Source organism: Mycena indigotica (genome assembly GCF_014461135.1).
Source record: "Mycena indigotica strain 171206Taipei chromosome Unknown Mind.scaff0013, whole genome shotgun sequence".
NCBI lineage: Eukaryota > Fungi > Basidiomycota > Agaricomycetes > Agaricales > Mycenaceae > Mycena > Mycena indigotica.
Window position 1 is genome coordinate 1,343,726 of NW_023503012.1, and position 20,268 is coordinate 1,363,993.

Consider the following 20,268-nt stretch of genomic DNA (forward strand, 5'->3'; position numbering starts at 1 on the left):
CTCGCTGAAGAGGATGAGTCCTACTTTCCTGACGAGGGGCTTAACGTTGATTTCCCGGTCTCGCCTTCATCTGCTGCAGACAATTCGGTTTCTTTCGTTGATACCGGTGCCCAAACTACAACTGCACTATCACGCTATACGTATAGTCAGTTTCTTCACGCATATGCATATCTCACCCATCTGTACATACTCCTTCTGCATCTCGTCACCTCTACGTATCTACTCTCGGGTTAGCTAGCCATACCTACATACACACATTGCTCTTGGTTCTGAATGAAACACTCATCTTTGACAGGGGTGGCATGGCGCTGAGTACGTGCGGCAGCAGCAAGGTGGGAGTTAAGACAAGTCGTGGCCATGGAAAGGCACGTGATGCGGTGTCAGCAGGTGATGTCAGCGCGTTTCTTCAAACTTTCTTGCAGGAGACCACCACCACCACCACCACCACCACCACCACCGCAGACCGCGTATGCGGAGATACTCATTAACGGCTCTCGCCCGCGCTGGCCATGGTTTTGCTACTATAATCTCGCCACGCGATCAACCCGCAATTGCAGTTTCTCGAGAGTAAGGCCAAAGAGCTGAGTATCTTCCCGAAGACTCACAAAGTCGGTAGCGCTTTGAAATTTCGAGCAATGGCTGGCCCATGCATGAGTCGCAAAATCAAAGCTCAGATGAGCTCGCAGGCACGTTTCCGCGCATTGTCAGCCTGCGGCCCAAGCGCCGCCAATGCCACAGACAGGCGTATGTCGAGTATAAAAGCGTGCTTCGGGATGAGGTGTGGTCTACCACATCTCTTTCTCTCATCTTGCATACTCTCCATACACCAACCTTTAGGCCTGCTTCGGATTTTTATTCGGAAAACACCACCATACAAAGACTACAGTACTGAAAACGTGAAAACATGAACGCATTTTCCGTCCTTCCAAACGAACTCCTCGTCGAAATTGCGCGTGCGACACCGCAGGCGGACCTCGCTGCGCTCGCGCTGGCCAACTGGCGCCTCCGCGAAACAGTCAGTGGCGAATTGTACCGCCATATCGTGCTCCCCAGCGAGGCTGCACTTGTCAAGTACTGTGCCACCCTTGAGACCCGGCCAGAACTCGCTTTGCTGGCGCGGAGCCTCAATGTGTAGGTTTTTCTCTTTTCCATGGGAGGACATGGGAGCTGAGTGTGCCACAGAGACTTCAACGATGAAATGGACATTTATCGGGATGACTTTGTGCCAAGTGTACAGCGCTTCGGCACATACGGCGCAACACTAGAGGGGCTTGTCAACTTGCGCGCACTGCGCTCGTCCTGCCAGGGCCTCCCGACGCTTTTCCCACGTGGCGCGGAGGCTTTCCCAATCCTACAAATTTTGGAAACGCGCTTCTTCTACAATATCACCGAGTTCGTCGCCGGAAGAGGCACACTCCAGGAACTCATTATCCTCGGCGGGGACATGCTCTGTCTCGACGCGTGTTTTCAGCTCCCCCCGACGGCCCGCGCTGGGCCGCTCTGTCCGAGGTTACAGGTGTTCAACGGGCCGAGTAACCTTGCTTCCGCAGTGCTGCCTGGATCACAGGTTTCACATCCGTGCATTGCGTGGCCGCGCCGCCCTCGAGTGTACCTCCCTTTCGATGAAACGAACGACGCAGATTTCCTGGCATATGTCGTTGATCCGCAGGACCCCGAGCAACAGTTTTTTGACGCCGAAGTCGAGCGGTCGTTGCGCGCCGTCGCTGCAGCAGCCGTTCCCGTTGTTCAGCTAACCGCCGTCGTTGGTGAATGGGCTGTGCTTGACCCGGCTGTTCTCGCGCGCTGTCTTCCGCATCTCCGCTATCTCTTCATCGGCAATGCCGGGGCGGACTCCACATCCGACGAGGTGATTAGTCTAGAGTTCGCTATACACCCAGCTGAATAAATATTGATTATCTCTCGCAGGACGCTCTCCTCCAAAAGCTGAACGACGTGCTTCCGAGCCTGTGCGAGCTCCGCGTCGTAGTTGTCGCACACGACCCCTATGTCCCATCTGACGCGTGGGAGTGCGCAGAGTTCGGTGCGGAGTATGAGGCCGCGCTACGCCGCGTGTGCCCCACGCTTGAGGAGTACATCGTCTCGCGCAGCGCAACACCGGAGCCCGCGGTCGAGGAGGAAGAAGAGGACGTTCGTATGAGCAATGTCTGTTGAGGAGCTGGACTTCAACTCAAAAATTGGACAATCTTTATGGGTAGTACATATGACTTATGCAACTATGCTTACTATGCTTTTATGTATTTTACATTTACAAACTTAACCTGTTCAGCTTGAGCAGGCAGAGATAACATTTTAATTTTTCTGCTGCAAGGCCTTTCCCCTACTCTTGGGAAATTTATATTTAGGTGTGGGGCCTTGATATACTACCCTCATGCCCTTTGGGTAGTTCAGCCATGTGTGATCAATGCATCGGCTTTGAGCTGAGTCTAGTCCAACCCTTTCCATTTTAAATATTTACAAATGGTAATAAACATTTGAATGCCCATTTTATTTCTGAGCTTGGGACATAAATTAAATAAATAAATAGTTTAAATGGTTTTCATTCCAAACATTATCAGGGGAACCCCTGCTTCGGCCTCCTTCGGACCGTCCGAGTGCATCTGAGGCACATCCGACCGGCGCCCCCTCGGACGCTCCGACCCACCCCGACCATCGTCCACGGCCTCCTTCGCCCGCACAATCACCAATCCGTCAAGACCCTCCCAACGATCACCTTGGGACAGAGCCTGCGACGCCGCCCAGGCCTTCTGCACTCTACGTCGGCAGTTATGGACGACCAGTATATAGTTGGCGCCCTAGCAGGCGGCCCCTTAGAGTTTTTTCTCTTTGGATCCTCCCCTGCTAGGTCGGTCCCTCTGTGTATTTCCATAGCTTTTATTCACGCTTTGGATCCTCCCCTGCTAGGCTTTCGTCAGAGTCTCCAGGGTTGCCCTTACAAACATACTCAAATCAATATTAATAGTGTGCTTCAAGTACTGTTATTTTTACTCAGTTCAAATGTCACATGTCACACTCACTATAAAATTCGAATTTTTCCGCATGTCACACCATTTTGCCTGAATTTAGGAAATAATTCGAATTCAAAATTTTGTATCAATTGTTACACCATTTTTGGCATTCAGATTGAGTAAAACTAGTACTACATTATTTCTGAAGCTTAGAAACATTTGCACCCATTTTAGAACCAAGATTTCATTACTATGAAGTTTATATTATATCTCCTTAGCACTGAGCTGCACTTTATCTTCCATAATTTGGCAATACAATCAATAGGAAGTATACTTTTGATATCTATTTTGCATTGAAAGGGACTATTACAGCTTAAATGAACATGTCTCTTGCTGGTAGATGCATATGGGTCATAAAGACTTGAGACCAGTTTAAAAAAATGTTGGCACTGCTGATCAGTCACAGTACCTGGACTTCTTTTCTCCTTCTTTTTTTAAAAAGAAAACTCTATTAAGTATGTATCTACTGACTCAAAAGTCAGCTACAAATGCAGACAAATTACAATCAAAGCTGTCAACCCCTGAAAACTTACATTGTGGACCAGCCCTTACTACTATGAAGAATCTGAGTTCAGATTTAGATTTGGGGAGGGGGTGGAGATCTGAGATACTTAGTATTTTATATAATTTTCCCACATCATCAAAGAGGTGTTACTGTAGTATTTTACTCAGTTCGCATGTCACGCGTCACACTTGCCCTAAAATTCGAATTTTTTTCGCATGTCACACTGTTTTGCTCAAATTTGTGTCCCAACAAGGCAATTTATGACGTTGCTGGGCGCCTCCGGTGCCAAGAACTTCCTAATTAGGCAATAATTCAAATTCAAATCTTCGTATCAAATGTCACGCCATTTTTGGCATTCGAATTGAGTAAAATACTACAGTAAATCTTTTTGGACCTGCTGACTGAAACTTTTACATGCCTTTTTGCCTCACTGAAAATGGAATCTAATACTAGAAAAATAGGTATATGCTTCTGCCTTCTCTAGCTCTGTGAAAATTATACTATGGGCATCATCTCTATCTGTATGAACTGTATAGAGATATAGCTTTGACTCCAAGGTTTTTGTTATTGGGAAGAGAATCCTCATTATCCCAATTAAAATCATCTCCTTCTTTATCATCTGTATCTATCTCAGAAAGATATCCTGACTCAATCTGCAGGGAGCTTTCAGCACTACAGTCATCAATTGAACACCAAAAGAATCTGAATATGCCCACAGAGGAGGGTGGGGATTTTGTCGGGGTAGGACAATGTCAAAAAGATTAATTTCTAGCATGGGACACAGTGCACATATTGACACAAAAACTCATGTGTGTATTCATAGGATGCTACCCAATAATAAATATTTTTTTGGGGGCTGCAGGATTGTGATTGAGGGTCAAAAAGCTGCACATCAATCAGGTGTACCAAAACGGGGGGGTGTACCATTGGCCGGTAGATGACTGTAGTGCCACTAGTACTGTACTATTTTAATCAATTCGTCACCTGCCAACCTGCGTGACATGTGCGACGAACTTAAACTTTCGTCAGGCCTTCCCCATTAGGGAATTTCGGCGCCAGAGGCGCCGGATCGGACGGAAAATTACCATATATGGACCAATTTAGGGCCAATTTCTGCCGGATATGCGTGACTGACGAAAAAATTTTCGTCGGCTTGAGCCCTGTGTGACGCGTGACTGACGAACTGATTAAAATACTACAGTACTGTAGTATTTTACTCAGTTTGCAGATCACATGTCACAGTGCTGATTTTTACAGAATTTCTTCACATGTCACACACAAATTTGAGCAAAAAAAATGTCCAAAAAGGGTAAATCATAACATTTCCAGGTGCATCCAGCACCAAGAGTTACTTGATCAAATAATCCCAGTTGAAACTTTTATATTAGAGGTCACACCAAAAATGACATTTGAATTGAGTTAAATACTCTAGTATTGATAGTAAACATAGCTGGGGTTTGTTGCCACCCTCTCAAGCCAGAGATATTATTGTAGTATTTTACTCCAAGTCAATCTGAATGTCATTTTCTTAGTGTGATATTGCATACAGAATTTATATGATGGTGGCATCAAATTGCTTAATTAGGTAAAACTATTGATCATTCCTAAAGATAGCTGTCTTGGACCAAAACCTTTTAAATTTCTACTATATCTTATTAATATTTTTATCCAATCAGAGAGACTGATAATTGTCCTTCAGTCCCAGCAATAGATGTTGTACTTGACTGCCAGCTAACTTCCAGCCTGAGATTGGTGGCGGTTTTTTTTGGCCTGCACCCCCATCATCGGCGACGGCACGCTCGGCAAGAGCTGTCACATCGCTTAATTCCCAACTCCATTGTCCGCCCAATTGGCAACATGCTTGTGTAAGACCAACTTTGCCACTCTGCACACACCACTGTTGAACAGGGAGGAAATGGGAGGGGAAAAGAGGACAATTTGACATTGGGAAGTAACTACTTTATGTACACATGAAGTACAATAGTATCTAAATGTAGCTATTGAAGGGCATGAGCAATTCAGGCATAAAGTAGAACATCATAAAAGGCACTGTCAAATGGGGGAACAAGCGCCGTGTCCGGGTGGCTGTGCATGCCGCCGGATTGAAAGTCCAACAACCACCACCATCGCTACCTGACCCACCAACACTACCCGACCCGTTGAGCACGTCTCCATCGCCGCGACACTGGCACTTTATTCACAATGCCTGGTATGCCCAAGGACCACGCTGACTGTTGCAACCACCCCCACAGCAGCCTTGGCAGACGATATTCGGGACGTCGGTGCTGGCAGATGGGGATAATGATGGGGATGCAACGAGTGAGAGTGGGGACAAGAATGCTGCGAGCAAAGGGTCAGAGGATGTTGAGACAACCACCCCTTCCTCCAAACATTCGACAAGATGCTGTGGTCACGCGTCCGCCAAACACCTGAGCGTGCCGACGATGAACGCACTCAGTAGTAGCCACCTTTGTTTTCTTAGATTTATTGTTTTTTCTGCCAATAGACCTGAATTGATTTAAAGATTTTTCTCTATTTCTTGCTGCGCCCTCATCCCGCCTCCCGCCTCCCGCCTCCCGCCTCCCGCCTTCCACCTCCAGTCTGAGTCACGGTAACACCAGGCATCTCTCTCACACACACTCCGGAGGCCGACTGACAGTGCGGAGGGAACCCAGTCAAAGCACTTGCCGGCCGGGCAGCCGAGACGTGCCGTGACATGATGGGGGTGCAAGCCAGAACGCCATTGGTGGCCTATGACAGGAGAAATGCTGTATTTAACCAGTTTGGATGTCACATGTCACCGTGACACTGGCTTTAAAATTCGAAATTTTTTGCATGTCACACCATTTTGCTTAAAATCAAATTCATATTTTTGTATCAAATGTCATGCTACTTTTTGGCATTTGAATTGAATAAAATACCACAGTAATACTTAAGGTCTCATGACAAGAGGATTGGATATCTTTGGACTTTAACAGCAGTAACATCAAAATCATGATGGTCCCCATCATAAATGGGGAGCAAATGAATTGCTAAAGAGAGGTAAACACCTGCATATATTTGCACAATATTTGCTTGATAATTAAGGTAGGAAAAAAAGATGCAGAAGTAAGTTATACAACTTGACACTCTGTTATGAAGAATAGTGTGCACTGTGTGGACCACACAGTGCACAGTGTGGTGAGCCTCAGGTTGTAGTAATGTTTTCATTGACCTATAGAAAGCTCAAACACTGACACAGATAAATGCCCCTTTATCAGCATCCCATTGACTACGCATCGGCACGCGACAATGCACACGCTCCGCACCAGCTGAATTCATGCCAATGATGGTGTCTGGCCCCGTCCCGCCCTCAACCCAGTCGACAAGCGCAAGAAGTGCATTGTGCGCCGAGTCATTCACCGCATTTGAGTTGGCTGCTGTGCCCTGTCCGAATCGCGTCGCCGCGCTTACTACACCGCCGCCGCAATGGCCCATGCCGGGTATGCCGAAAAGCCGGTAGAAACCGTCCATCTGGGGCGGCGCGAGCCGCAGCGTCTCCTGAATCAGCGCGTAGAAGCGCTTGGAGTTGGTTATCGGGATGCGCGGGTCGCGCGCGCCGTGGTACGCGAGGAACTTGCCGCCGCCGCGCGCGAAAGGCGGAGAGGTCGCCGGAAAACGTGCGGATCCCGCCGGCGTTGATCCGCTCCATCAACGCGACGTCCGCGAGCGAGAAGTTGGTAAAATCGTGTGACGTGACGTTGAGGGTTGCGAACATTTCCCATTCCTGGTGGTGTTCACAATCAGACTGCGTGTGGGGAGGGATTTGAATATTACCTGTGTAAACTCGAAGAACGGCCCGCCGAGTTTGAGTGTGCGTTGTGAGTCTGCCTCAGAGCCCGGGGCGTAGCGTGGATACAACAACTTGCCGTGCTCTGAGAACATTGGGGTGTACACATTCTTCACTGTCTGCACCTGGGTTGCCGTCAAGCATCCGGTGGTATTGCCGTTGCCAGTGGGGCACTCCAGGGCATCAATGTCGAACTCGCACTCGTCCGGATCGCTGACAATCCCATCGACCAAACCGTCTAAGCCGTCACAGGCGGCCAGTATCGCCGCGCTCACGGTGGCCCAGTCGGCCGTCTGAAGGAATTTCGGGTTACCTTGGAAGTTGGGGGAGCCGACAAAATGCGAGAGTAGCCCGGACCAGCCTTGTAGATGGTTCCAGTCAATCGCCGCCGAGCCGCCCAATATTCCATCAAAGTCATCGGGGAACACAAGCGCTGCCTGTGCCGCCTGTCTGCCGCCAGTGGAGCAGCCCTCGAAGTATGATTTAGTCACTGTAGAGCCGTAGTACATGGCAGCGAGCTGTTTGCCGATGACGGCCTCGACATGCACTGCGCGGAACGCAAAGTCGTTGATCACCTCTGGGGCGTTCAAGAACACGGAGCCGGAGTTGCCGTCGTGCCCGTTATCAGATCCGACGGAAGCGAAATGCAGCGAGGTGCCGTACGCGAGGCCAGTGTAATCGATGCCTGGAACAGTGCTACAGTCTCTGGTATGGCGCAATGTGATGAGCACGTACATCCGCCGAAACCGCCATTGCCGAGCCCGAGGAGCCGCCCAAACCATGTGTCCGGGAGCCAGGCCTCGGCGTGCACGGCAGACGTTGCGGTTGTATTGACGACGAAGCCTATCCGGCAGAACGGCGCGGACCCCGTGGGAACTGATGCCGACGACTGGCACATGCCGGGAGTAGAGATCGTCGATGCCGCGGCTACATATGAGACGGACAGGATTGTAGTGTTCTCGAGGGAGCCCGGAAGAGAGGATGCGAGGGCGAGACACTTGGCCTGCGAGCCCTGTGCGGCCACGGCGCTCGCGCAGACGACAGCGAGCAGGGAGGAGAGAAGGAGGGGTGTCCGCATGGCGAGTCTGGACTTCGGACAAGGGCTGGCGCGTATTTGTGTGCTCGAAGGACCGGTACAGCCTCCGATCAGCAAAGAACCAGGTGACCGCGCCGCGACCGACGCCGTCGCACGTCACACAGGAAATCGTTTGACTTCACTCCTGACACAACACACTAAGCCTGACCTTTGTGCTGACTGAGTCAGTCGGGTGTTGAAACCTAACATGTCTAGCAGCACTGGCAGTGCCTCAAGAAATTTATTATATCACACCTCAAACAAATTAAACTTTACCACTATCTACTACAAAACGTAAATAACACTCTATTTTCGGGCAGCTTCATGGCTTCCCGGTTGAGCTCCACACGCTGATGACCGATGGTCCACTGAGTCGGTGTGAGCTCAGAGAGTGGGGGAGTAATTATAAGCAAATGTTAAAAGTTAAAACAAAATAATCAGGACAACAACCAGAATGTTTAAACATTAAGTATTGCCAAGGCAGACAGTGCCAGTGAGTATGCCCCAGGACTGAATTTCACTGAGTAACATTTGAAAAAAAAAGGATTATGTTTATTGATTAGTTAGCATTCTGTTTCCCTCTGTTTTCCTCTTTTTGAGTAGTCTGTCTTTTTGTTTTTGGTCTTCATGAAACTGGAGAAATTCAAGTTGTGAAAGTGCAAATTTTGATATCCCTGATTTTTTTTTGCACATACATAATATTATCCTGAAAATAGACAAAGTACTGCCATGCTGATGAGCCATCAATTGTTAACTCAATGCCAAAAATTACTTCCCTATGTTAAAGAGTTTCAGAAGCTTTGAAGCTGACTCCAGATAGTCACCTACTGGTAGTCACCCACAGCCTTTAAAGAAACCTATAGTTACTTATGAAGGCCAATCCTAGCTATAGCTAGGATAGACAATAATAGGCTACTACAAGTGATGCTGACAAGTTTTTCAGAAAATTTCTGGTAATTTCTTCCTCTGGTCTACTGCATATTACAAGTAGTTTCAACCCTACTAGTACTGTATTACTTGCAGTCTTACACTATGGAATCTCTGGTTATTCAGAACAGTAGGATTTGAACAGTCAACTTTATAAACTAACTGTAAACTGAGAAGAACAGCTGAGGCATTTAGGGCAATAATTATGTTTGTTGAAACTGAAGTAGCAATACAATGAGATTACAGAAGTTATAGCTTGATAATATAACCACTTAACTATGTTGCTTGTAGTGTCCTACTATGAAAGAAGTACATCACAACACTATGATGATATTCATTATATAAGACAATAATATAATATAATAATAAAATGATAAAATAGAATAATTATCGGATATTGTAATTATATATTATTATGTAAATTATAATATGATATAATAAGATATTATTGTATTTTAGTTACCTTATGATATTAGAAAATGCACATTTAAGATATGAATTATTTATAGACAATATATGCATATAAGTAGGTATGTATATGCTATTCAGAAAGTTTATGATATCCTAGACATATATCTATACTGTACTATTTTGTTCAATTTGGCCAGATCTGTAAGGGCAACCCTGGAGACTCCGACGAAAGCCTAGCAGGGGAGGATCCAAAGCGTGAATAAAAGCTACGGAAATACACGGAGGGACCGACCTAGCAGGGGAGGATCCAAAGAGAAGAAACTCTAAGGGTCCGCCTGCGAGGGCGCCAACTATATACTGGTCGTCCGTAACTGCCGACGTAGAGCGCAGAAGGCCTGAGCGGCGTCGCAGGCTCTGTCCCAAGGTGATTATTGGGAGGGTCTTGACGGATCGGTGATTGTGCGGGCGAAGGAGGCCGTGGACGATGGTCGGGGTTGGTCGGAGCGTCCGGCGGGGGGGCGCCTGTCGGATGTGCCTCGGATGCACTCGGACGGTCCGAAGGAGGCCAAAGCAGGGGTTCCCCTGACAAGATCACCGGTTTTTTAATGGAATCAAAAGCTGCCCAAAAATCTGAAAAATCAAGAAAAATTATTCCCAGTGTTTCCGAAAATCAGGTGTGACTGTGACATGCCGAATTGATTGCAACAGTACAGTATTTATAAATTAAATTATAATGATCTAATTGACTGTCCACTAACTTCCCTAAATACAGAGTTGGTATATATCTTACCTATATTGTTGTTATATCTATCCTGTGCATCTTTGGATGCTCTGAGGTTATCCTTGGAGCACAACAGGGTTTTTACACAATGAAGGTGTCTGAGTGTTTCCCCTTCAACAGCCAATCTGCATGCAGACTCCTTCAGACAAGTTTGGATTCCCTGACCATCAATATTAAACAAGTATTATCCCATTTGGTCTTTTGCTTGTTTACTTATATCCTTTAGGCATTTAGTTTGTTTCCTTTGCCTCGTGTATGTCTTCTTATTCCCTTACTTATGATGCCCTTGCAGGGAGATCCTGCAGATCTTACTCTTGTACTTCAGTTTCATTATTAATGTTTCTTGCCTTAGTCTTTGCTCTCATCCAAATCCCCTGTGTTCTAAGTTCTTACTACTTCAGACACTTTAAATGTATCCTTGGGAATTCACATATTTGTTCAGACTTGTATTTGGCCTGCAAGACATGTGGTCACTCCCTCTGATATAGTGTTGTGATAGTCACCTGGTTTTCCTTCAGACTTTTTGCTGCCTCCCTTCCACCAAGCTGTCATCATCCAGATCATAGTTACTGACTCTGGTCAAATCCAGCCCCCTGACAGTTAAGATCAATCTCATTGCCTGCCACTTGCTCCTTATTCACCTTATGCATCTACATCTAGATATAGTGTAGTATTTTACTTAATCTGAATACCATTTTTGGTGCAATGTTGCATACAAAATTTGCAATTCATATGACAACATCAAATTGCCTAATTAGGCAACTTTTGGGTGCCATAGCCACAGAAAATTATGATAAATTACCATTTTGGAAAGTGACTTTTGAAATTTGCTGTGACACACACAAAAAAAAATTCACATAAATTAACAGATGTGACATGTGACATGCAAATTGAGTAAAATACTATCCATTCAAGACTCACCATAAAAACCCATGACAACTGTACTGTACAGCCATATACAGGTCCATACCATACCCATATTAACCTTGCTAAGAAGCTAAAAGTATGGCTGTACCTGTATACAGTACTGTGCTGATCCCTATGAGCAGGTGTCCACTAACTTTGGATCTCGGAAAGTTAGTGGATGTATCACATATACCAGATGGTGTGAGTAGGACTATTATATCATATCATGGTAAAGTATAAATCAATCTTATCTCATATGATAGTGTTGGAGGATGGAGCTGTGTGTGTTGGCAGGTAATTACTTATTGCTGGACCTAAGGTTTGGCCTTATAGAATTGTGTTGAAACCAGCCCCCCCTCCATATCGGGGAATGGCTGTGCAATTCTATAACCCTTTTTGGGACAAGCCACATCACTGCTGGCAACTCTCTCTTCAGGTCTGCTCTAGATCTTCCCTGGCTTATTATGTAAGGTTCGGCACCTGCCACTTACAGCCTTATCCCTCCTCATTTCATACTGCCCCTTGTTATTGATTGTCATTGTGTGCATACCTACAGTATATAGGCCTTGTGGACTTGTATAGAGTGAAGCAGGGATAGTAGGTGGAGGAAAATAAGATATATGTTGAAATGTTGCAAGTGCAGTGTGAGACAATGATGTTTGTAAGTATATAGATATAGCTATTTGAGCTTATCTGCAAGTACAGTGTGAGCTGATGTGTCTCCAATACACTTGCAGGAGGTTTATCTATAGTGAGGCAAGGGTCTGAGCATTGCATTTAGGAGTACTGGGTGAGGCTAAGCACTTGCACACTTGGGTGTTATCACATGCACTTGCTAACTCCACTCCCCCCCACAAATCCAGCCATTATTTCTTGATGAGTCAATCATATAATCCTGTGAAACACCTGCCTAAATAGGCAAATATCACACATGTCACTGTTGGTTAGTCCACCTGTGAGCCCTTGAATCTTTGCTGCATATGTTCCTTGCCCCTTGGCATCTCATTGTGGCCTTAATGTGGCCAAGCCTAACTACCTACTGTACTATTTTACTCAATTTAAAAGCCATTTTGGGCGTGACATCACATACAAAAATCTGACTTTGTATGATTTCCTTATTTGGAAGTGCTTGGTGCCGTAAAATGCGCAAAATTACCACTTTGGGACATGAAATTCTCGAAATCTCTGTGACATGCAAAAAAAAATTTGTATAATATCATGGGTGTGACATGTGACATTTGAAATGAGTAAAATACTACAGTATTATCATGTGCTTACTTACTATAGTATTATATATTCAATTCAAATGCTGGTTTGAGCATGACATGACATTCAATCTAAAAATCTCAATCTGTATCTCTGCCTAATTAGGAAGTTCTTGGTGCCAGAGGTGCTGAAAAAACTCATTTTTTTTCTGAGAGGGGGGTGGTATATGAGTGAGGATTATACAGATGTGACAACAGGCAGGAAAACAGACACGACAGGTGTCGCATCCGTTCCATGCCTGCTGGTGCGTCTGTTTTCGATGGCCCAGATGCGACACCACAACAGCAATCAATTAATTGGATCACACTGGTAGTTAATATTCCTCTGAACAAAAAATAACGCTAACCAATCCTAACCAAACCCTAACAAATAGTTACAACATTAACTCAGCATTTCCCCCAACAGCATATATAGATGTACCTTTCCCTTATCCTAACCCTAACTAACCGAACCCTAACCAAACCCTAACCAACCCTAACCAACCCTAACCAATACTAAGAAATATCAGTTAAAACAAAATATTCATGTTTCTACTGTTGCATCTGTTTTTGGACCAGACTGTTGCATCTGTGCCCGTGTGTTGCATCTGAAGGTATAAATGTTGCATCTGAATGGATGTCCAAAGGAAGTGTCACATCTGTTTAGTAACTGCCTGTAGTCGCATCTGGTGTGTCCCGTATACTATATGAGTAGAAGCTTACCTCACACAGGGATTTGCACAAAAATAGGGGCCAAAGCAGGACTGTTTTATGGGAAAACTGATGCCCAATGGGGTCAGCCAATTGGATTTAAATCAAGGCCACAAATTTCCTCCCAAATAAGGGAATTCCTGAGTCACATACTATCAGGCTTTGGGTCGGGCTGTGCAAGGCTTCTCTTGAGAAACACACACCCAGGGGCCAGAATAGAACAGATGAATTGTTGGGCCTACAAGTGCAGTGGGTAAGGCTGATTGTGAGAGAATGGGCCAGATCTTTTCTGTGACACATGCACCAAAATCAGGGCCCATGATTTATGTAAGAATCAGCCCCAGTTATTTGGGCCTGTATCTGCCACAAAAGAGTCCAGTCTGGACTGCTTTTTTCCCCCAAAGCCTGATGTGCCTGCTTACTTATACATCTCTGAAAATTACTGTGATGGTCACCACTGTATCACTGCATGCCAGGTCACATTTTCCCATGTAAACGGGTGCACTCAGACCAACACCCTGAATTCTAAAGTCTAAATCTCTTGATGCAAAAAATTCCTTCCTGAGGATAAGCAATAATAATAGCTGCTGCAGACTTGCTAGAAATGCCAGTGATAATAGAACTAAAGCTACCTTTACTCTGAGATATGATATCTTATCAACAATAAACTTTATATAATTTAATGCTTCAGGAGAATATTCCTCTCTGTTGAATAAGATAAAATCTATATGAGTCCCATTTCAGAGTAGTTTCAGATCTGAAAATAAGCAAATTCATGTCTCATTAATATTGCTACTTGTTTGACACAATCAGTGTAAGTCTTTTGGTCACCAATATTTATGCAAGGCTCAATATTTAATTGATGTTACAGTATTTTTAATCAGTTTGTGCTATGCCGCTTGTTAGCCCACCTTAAATCATATACTTAATCAGCCAGTGTGACATGTAACATTCGAATTGGTTGAAATACTATATCCAATCTGCACTCATACTGCCGACAGCTGGGTGGACTCTATAGCTGACTTGTGTATTGTATCAGTTTTTCTGATCTATTGAATTACATTACACGTCACATGTCATGATGTAACTGATGTGCTTGTGACGAAAACTTTCTCTTTTGGCATCAACCAACTACATGGCGCATCCTTTCTCAGAAACAACGCAAAGCGACAAGTGGTCCACTACATATGCGCAGCCGCTAGTGCATACTGACTCGGAACACTTGCCGTAAGACGTGTATAGCCCTTTTCAAATCAGACCAAAATTGGCAGGCTTCCTGAAGATGATGTGCTGGAGCTGTGGACCGTTGTAGCTGCGTCCCGCCACACGCTGACAGCGACATATCTTCGGCAGGCCGGACTACTAGGGCTAAAGTTAGCGCTTCCCAGCGGCTGCTGACTTGTGCCAGTGCTCGGAAGCGCCAGTGACGAGTGGCGCATGCGGTAGTGCCTAAAGCCTTCCCAGCATAGTAGTACTGGCGCCGTCCCCTTCTCTCTCTACCCCCAATGTCACTCCCCACTCGCCCGCGAAGGCTCTCTTCCCCCGGGCCACGATCGTCGCATATCGCGGACAGCGAACCCTCCTTGCTGCACCGCTCAACACCGTCTGAAAGCGGCGAAGGAGAATCCAGCAACAGTGCCGCCGCGACACATGGCAGCCCGACCCCCTCGTTCCGCGAGCGGGTCACAAGCACATTTCACCAGCTCGGCCATGGCCATTCCGCCCAGACACATCCCAGCCCCGAGCGGGTAGAGCTGCAACGATTGAAGGAGGTAAACACTACCCATATAGCATTCTGCTGCTGACCTGCCAGCTAGCGCGTGGGCAAGGCCGTCGAAGTTATTGCGGACCATGTTCTCCCGATCGCCGCCGACGCACTCGAGTATGCGCCGGTACCTGGGCTCGCGCTGGCGGCGGAGGTCCTGAAGTCGATATGGGAGTCCGTGCAAGTTGTCCAGGCGAGTATTTAGCGCTTCACGCAAGCGATGCTGCTCATATTTGGGTGCAGAGTAACCAATGGCGATGCCTGCGGCTGACGGAGCGCTGCGCTGATTTATTGGCGGCCATCCGCGTTATTGTTCACCAGTCGGGTGAAAATGTAGCCGAACAGATGGAGAAGCCGCTGAAGCAGATCGTAGAGTCAGCCGTCTCTGTGTTCCCAGAACTTGTTCACGCTGACGTGTTGTAAGGCGCTTCATTGATATTGAGGCATTTGTAAAAGGCTTGACACAAATGCGCTTCCTTCAGAGATACCTTTACCGCGAGGAGATCGTCCACAAGATTGAAGAATACAACACGGCAATTACGGATTCTTTGCTGCTGTTCAACGCCAGCGTAAGTCTACTAGACCATCCATACTAGTACCAATTCATATAATTTCGCGTTCACAGAGTACCCTGCGTGTCCTGCACCAGCAATTCTTACAACCCACCAGCGACACACAACACGCCCCACTGCTTCTCGCGCCAGTCGTCCCATCTCCGGTACTTTTCGAGTCCACCGAGTCACTGGGGCAGGAAGAAGAGCCAGACGAAATTGACGCACTCGATCTTGCCGGGCTTTCTGCGGCTGTCGTCCACCAAGACCCCGTCGAAATGACAGACGTCTCGGCGCTGCGACATCGGATGCACTGGCAACACACACTGGAGAACCGGCGCGATCACGAGCGTGACGAAGCGGCCCTTGGCCGCTCGTTAAAGCGCGCTATGACGGCCCCGACGAGCGCAGTTGCGACGCGGATACTCCAGATTCCGAAGGCTCACATGCCCGCTGTCATGACACTGTTGCTGGGCGAGCTCGAACTGCAACAGGCGCGGTGGCAGGCACAGCAAACAGCGACGAATAACACACCAGGCCCTGGGGCCCGGGCGAGGACAACGACATCACCGTCGCCCCATCTAAGGGCACTCACGTGGCCACTGGACGGATTACTTGCACGACAAGCAGCGCTGCTGCAGCAAGGCTTCGCGGAACACGAGCTTGAGGCGATGAAACGTGCCATGGCCGCGCTGTGCGTAACCCCGCCACCGCCAAATCAAACAGTCGCGGAGGCTGCGAGCGTATTGAGCGGGTCGATTCGGCGCAGAGACGCGCAAATCCAAGTTTACACACCTGGTATGTTTCTTTGTTTCTGTTCTTCTGCATCTGACAAAAGACGCAGCCGATCGATCCGTCTCCAGCGATTCTGACAGTGATAGTGCCAGCGAGTCAGACCCAGCGTTTACCGCGATGACGACGCCGGCCAGCGGCCCATTTGCCACGTTGGAGTTGCCTCCAGACAATCCGAATCCTACCGAAGAGGAAATTGCCATTGACCAAATTGAGCGGCTCCGAGTAGAGCGGGCACTATTGCCATTGGAGACCGGTGTGCCGGCGCAGACAGAATTGCTCTACCGCCGCTCACTGTCTCATGCGTTCCACCATCTCAACGGTCTGTTTGATAACATTTGACGATATGTACTAAGCAACTGTTTAGTGACACTGCCGCTGTGGACGCCCAGCCGCGTCGAGCTCGGCGCTGTTGGCTACCTTAAGCGTCCCGAGGGCGTGTTCATGACCCTGTTTAACAGCGCGGACCCGGCTGCGGCCGGCTATGTCCGGGTTCGCCCGCTCCCTCGGATTGCCATCATCCGGGAGAAACAGGAAGCTCCGGCAGGCCACGGTCATCGCGGGCCGGGAAGCCTTTTCTCGCAAGGAATCAAAGTCGTGCAGCACAAGTTCCGCGCAAACACCGTGACGGCGTCTGGCGCGCCCTCGCCTGCAAGTAGCACGAGCAATCTCAGCAGCCAGAGTGGCTTGGCAAGTTCTGGAAGCGACATCGAGCGCACATATGAGTTTTCTGCATTCGGCGGGACGGCGCACCTGATTACGGACACGGCGGAGTACCGGCATTGGCGGTCCACAGACATGGAGAAACCAAAGATGTGGTTCCGCCAGAATATCAGTGCAATTTTAGAGGGCGTGCCGGGCGGCGCGCTGCTCAAGCAGGAGATTTTCCTCGGTGAGTCCAAACCACTACATGCGTATATATGCTAAAGAATAGTACAGTTTACGGCACGCTCAATGCCCGCGACCACGCCATGCTGGTGAGCCACGGCGACCCGGAGGAGGTGCGTTTCCGCATTGAATCTTACTATTAATCACTTGGCTAATCAATTTTCATCGCGGCAGCTGAGCAAATTGCAGTTCAACGTCTACTCTACGCGGCAGCCTGGGCACGACTGGGGCGTCTTCGAGGCAGCCGACGCAGCACCACTCGGGCCGCAACTAGTCCCGCGCGTGTCTGCAGTGCCTGACCTGCATGAGGTGCAGAAGGAGACGACCCTGCTGATCTCACGTCTGCGGTTTCGGCTGGATGACCCTGCGCCGACAGCCCAGTAGTAATTGAGAGGTTATTTTTTTGTGGATAGACTGATGTTTCTAAGTAGTTTCAAGCATTGCCCTACTTACATGGTTGATCCAGATAGAAGGAACCACTCTACAACTTGACTGCAAGAATCTTAATGATTCCAAGACTTGAAATCTGATGACCCTTCCATATATGGTAATCTCAGAACCTCAATTGATTGGATGGCTTAAGAACTCAGTGGTATATCACAATAATCTGATCTCATCACTGATACCGCCATGAGAACTGACTTTCCTGTTGCTTTCCTGAGTATGAAAGTTGGTAGACAACTTTGTAGTTGAGATGCTATTTGTTGAAACAGATGGGCAGGGGATAGAGGAGGGAAAATATGTGTATGCAGGGACTTGAGAAGAAGAACAGGCTCAGTACATAGTCCCTCATAGTTAGGCCTGAGTCTGGTCCAAAGAACCAACTCACAAACTTGAGACCCAATGAAATTGTACCCCAACTTCCTCATTGCCTGATCTTATTGGAGAGTGGATATATAGACTTCTATATCACCTTAAACTCCATAGAAAGAATGGGGTTACACTACTTTATATGACTGCTAACTACTTACAGAAAAATAGCATAAAATTAATGCCAGTAGTGCACATGACACTGGTTGGTTCAAGTTAGTCCTTCTAGCCAGACCAAGGAGTTTAACATTCAAATCATGGATATAGGTTGGAAAGTTTTTTTTTACCCTCCTGGGGCCCCTCCCCCCTCCTGCCATATAGTGTAATCACATTGGGGTTTTGGAGGGAAAAGGTGGCCCGCCTTTTTGTGGCAGATACAGGCCCAAATAACAGGGGCCGATTCTTACAAAAATCATGGACCCTGATTTTTGCGCACATGACCCAGAAATCATCTTATTTAGTAATTTCCAAGTCAAATCTGTGGACTTGATTTGTATCCAATCAGGCCGGCTGCATTTGGCACTGCTTTTTCCACAAAAAAGTCCTGCTTTGGGCCCCTGTTTTTGCGCGAATCCTCAGTGTGAATATATTTCCATGATTAATGCCATGTGACCACTGATCAAAAGTGGTGCAAAAAATTCAACCTTTGTAAAACTTCCAAAATTACTGACCTATTTAATTCAATTCTGTGGGTCATGGTCACATTAATTTTTTGGGTAGATAAAATTCTATGCACTGAAGTTCCTAATTGGCTGATGTATCACACAAAATTCAGCAGTTGAACTATTCAGGCCAAACAGTCACAGCTTACAGGCCCACTGAATTGAATAAAATGGGTCAGTATCATACATTACTCTTATATGAAGCAGATATTGTGTGAATGTTGTTGAAATGCTTGACTCACTAGCAAACTTGGAGTCAGTCCGAGCACAGCCACACTGACTCATTGTGCCCCCACGCCATGGTGTCTGAGTATATTTATGACTCTATTTGAGTCCACCTATGACTCCACCACTTAGTATAGATAGCCAATTGTAGTAGCCACAAATGACATTGAAATCTTTTCTTTCAACCAATGTATGCATATGTTTGACACTGGCCTCAGCAATTCATTGGCTCCATATTTCCATTTTTTTAGGGTCACCACTATTAAAGTCCCAAAATGTATATCAAAAGCTGTAAAATGTGATCAATGCTAATTGTAATACAAAGCTGTACATGATATCTTGCACCCAGTACCATAAAAACATTATATGTAGGGTTATTTACCATGCTGACACCTAAGTAGGAATCGGCACCGGACCATATGGTATGGTGTACAGTGACGGTACGGGGCCACCATACCTGTACCCGTACCGGGCTTTTGTGTCCTGGGGTATGGTATGGTCACTTATGGAACAGAGGCCGTACCAGGCTGTACCATAGCCCGTATTACGGCCCGTATACAAGACACCTCAGCAAGCCATAGGCTTGGCTGTCGGCATAGGGATCCGCTTCCGCTGAAAGCTCTCGACAGTTCGCAGTCTGTCTAGCCTGCATCCAGGCCGCCAGACAGGCAATCCAGTGTTCGGATCATCCAACTGAGCCAGGGCTGAGTCCTCATTCAAGCCTCCTGTGGCCAACAACCTCACCAGTGCTGCCCCACAATGGCAGGCGGCTGGTAAATCCTCCATGCGGCCTCCTGCACTCCCTCGTTGACCAACGACAACCACTGGATCACGGCGCGAGGGACAGCACCGTACCGTATAAACTGTATACGGTATTACGGACCGTACCAAATCCGTAATGACCCGCACGAGCCCACAGTATGGTATGGTGACAGTCCGGGAAGCACCATACTTCAGCTGTAAATGTATGGCCGTAACCGTATCCAGTACAGTGCCAATCCCTACACCTAAGTGTGTGTACTAAAAATACTCACAATGTTCCTACAAATCAAAAAGTAAGTAAGTATATAAAGGCTCAGACATCTGGCTAGTTTGATATGTTAATGCTATGAGGCTTTTATGTCCTACATCAATAGATTATATATATTTTATTGGTATTG

General features: G+C 47.0%; 1 protein-coding gene across 1 annotated transcript; it reads left to right on the plus strand.

The window, feature by feature from the left end:
- Window positions 1–14,920: 14,920 nt before the first annotated feature.
- MIND_01275600 (uncharacterized protein) lies at window positions 14,921–17,795 on the plus strand (the record flags this gene model as incomplete). Its single annotated transcript, XM_037369229.1, has 9 exons — window positions 14,921–15,187; window positions 15,233–15,373; window positions 15,424–15,554; window positions 15,605–15,749; window positions 15,806–16,529; window positions 16,576–16,845; window positions 16,891–17,415; window positions 17,463–17,524; window positions 17,586–17,795. The coding sequence occupies 9 exons, from the start codon at window positions 14,921–14,923 to the stop codon at window positions 17,793–17,795; spliced, it is 2,475 nt and encodes an 824-aa protein (XP_037214435.1).
- Window positions 17,796–20,268: the final 2,473 nt, after the last annotated feature.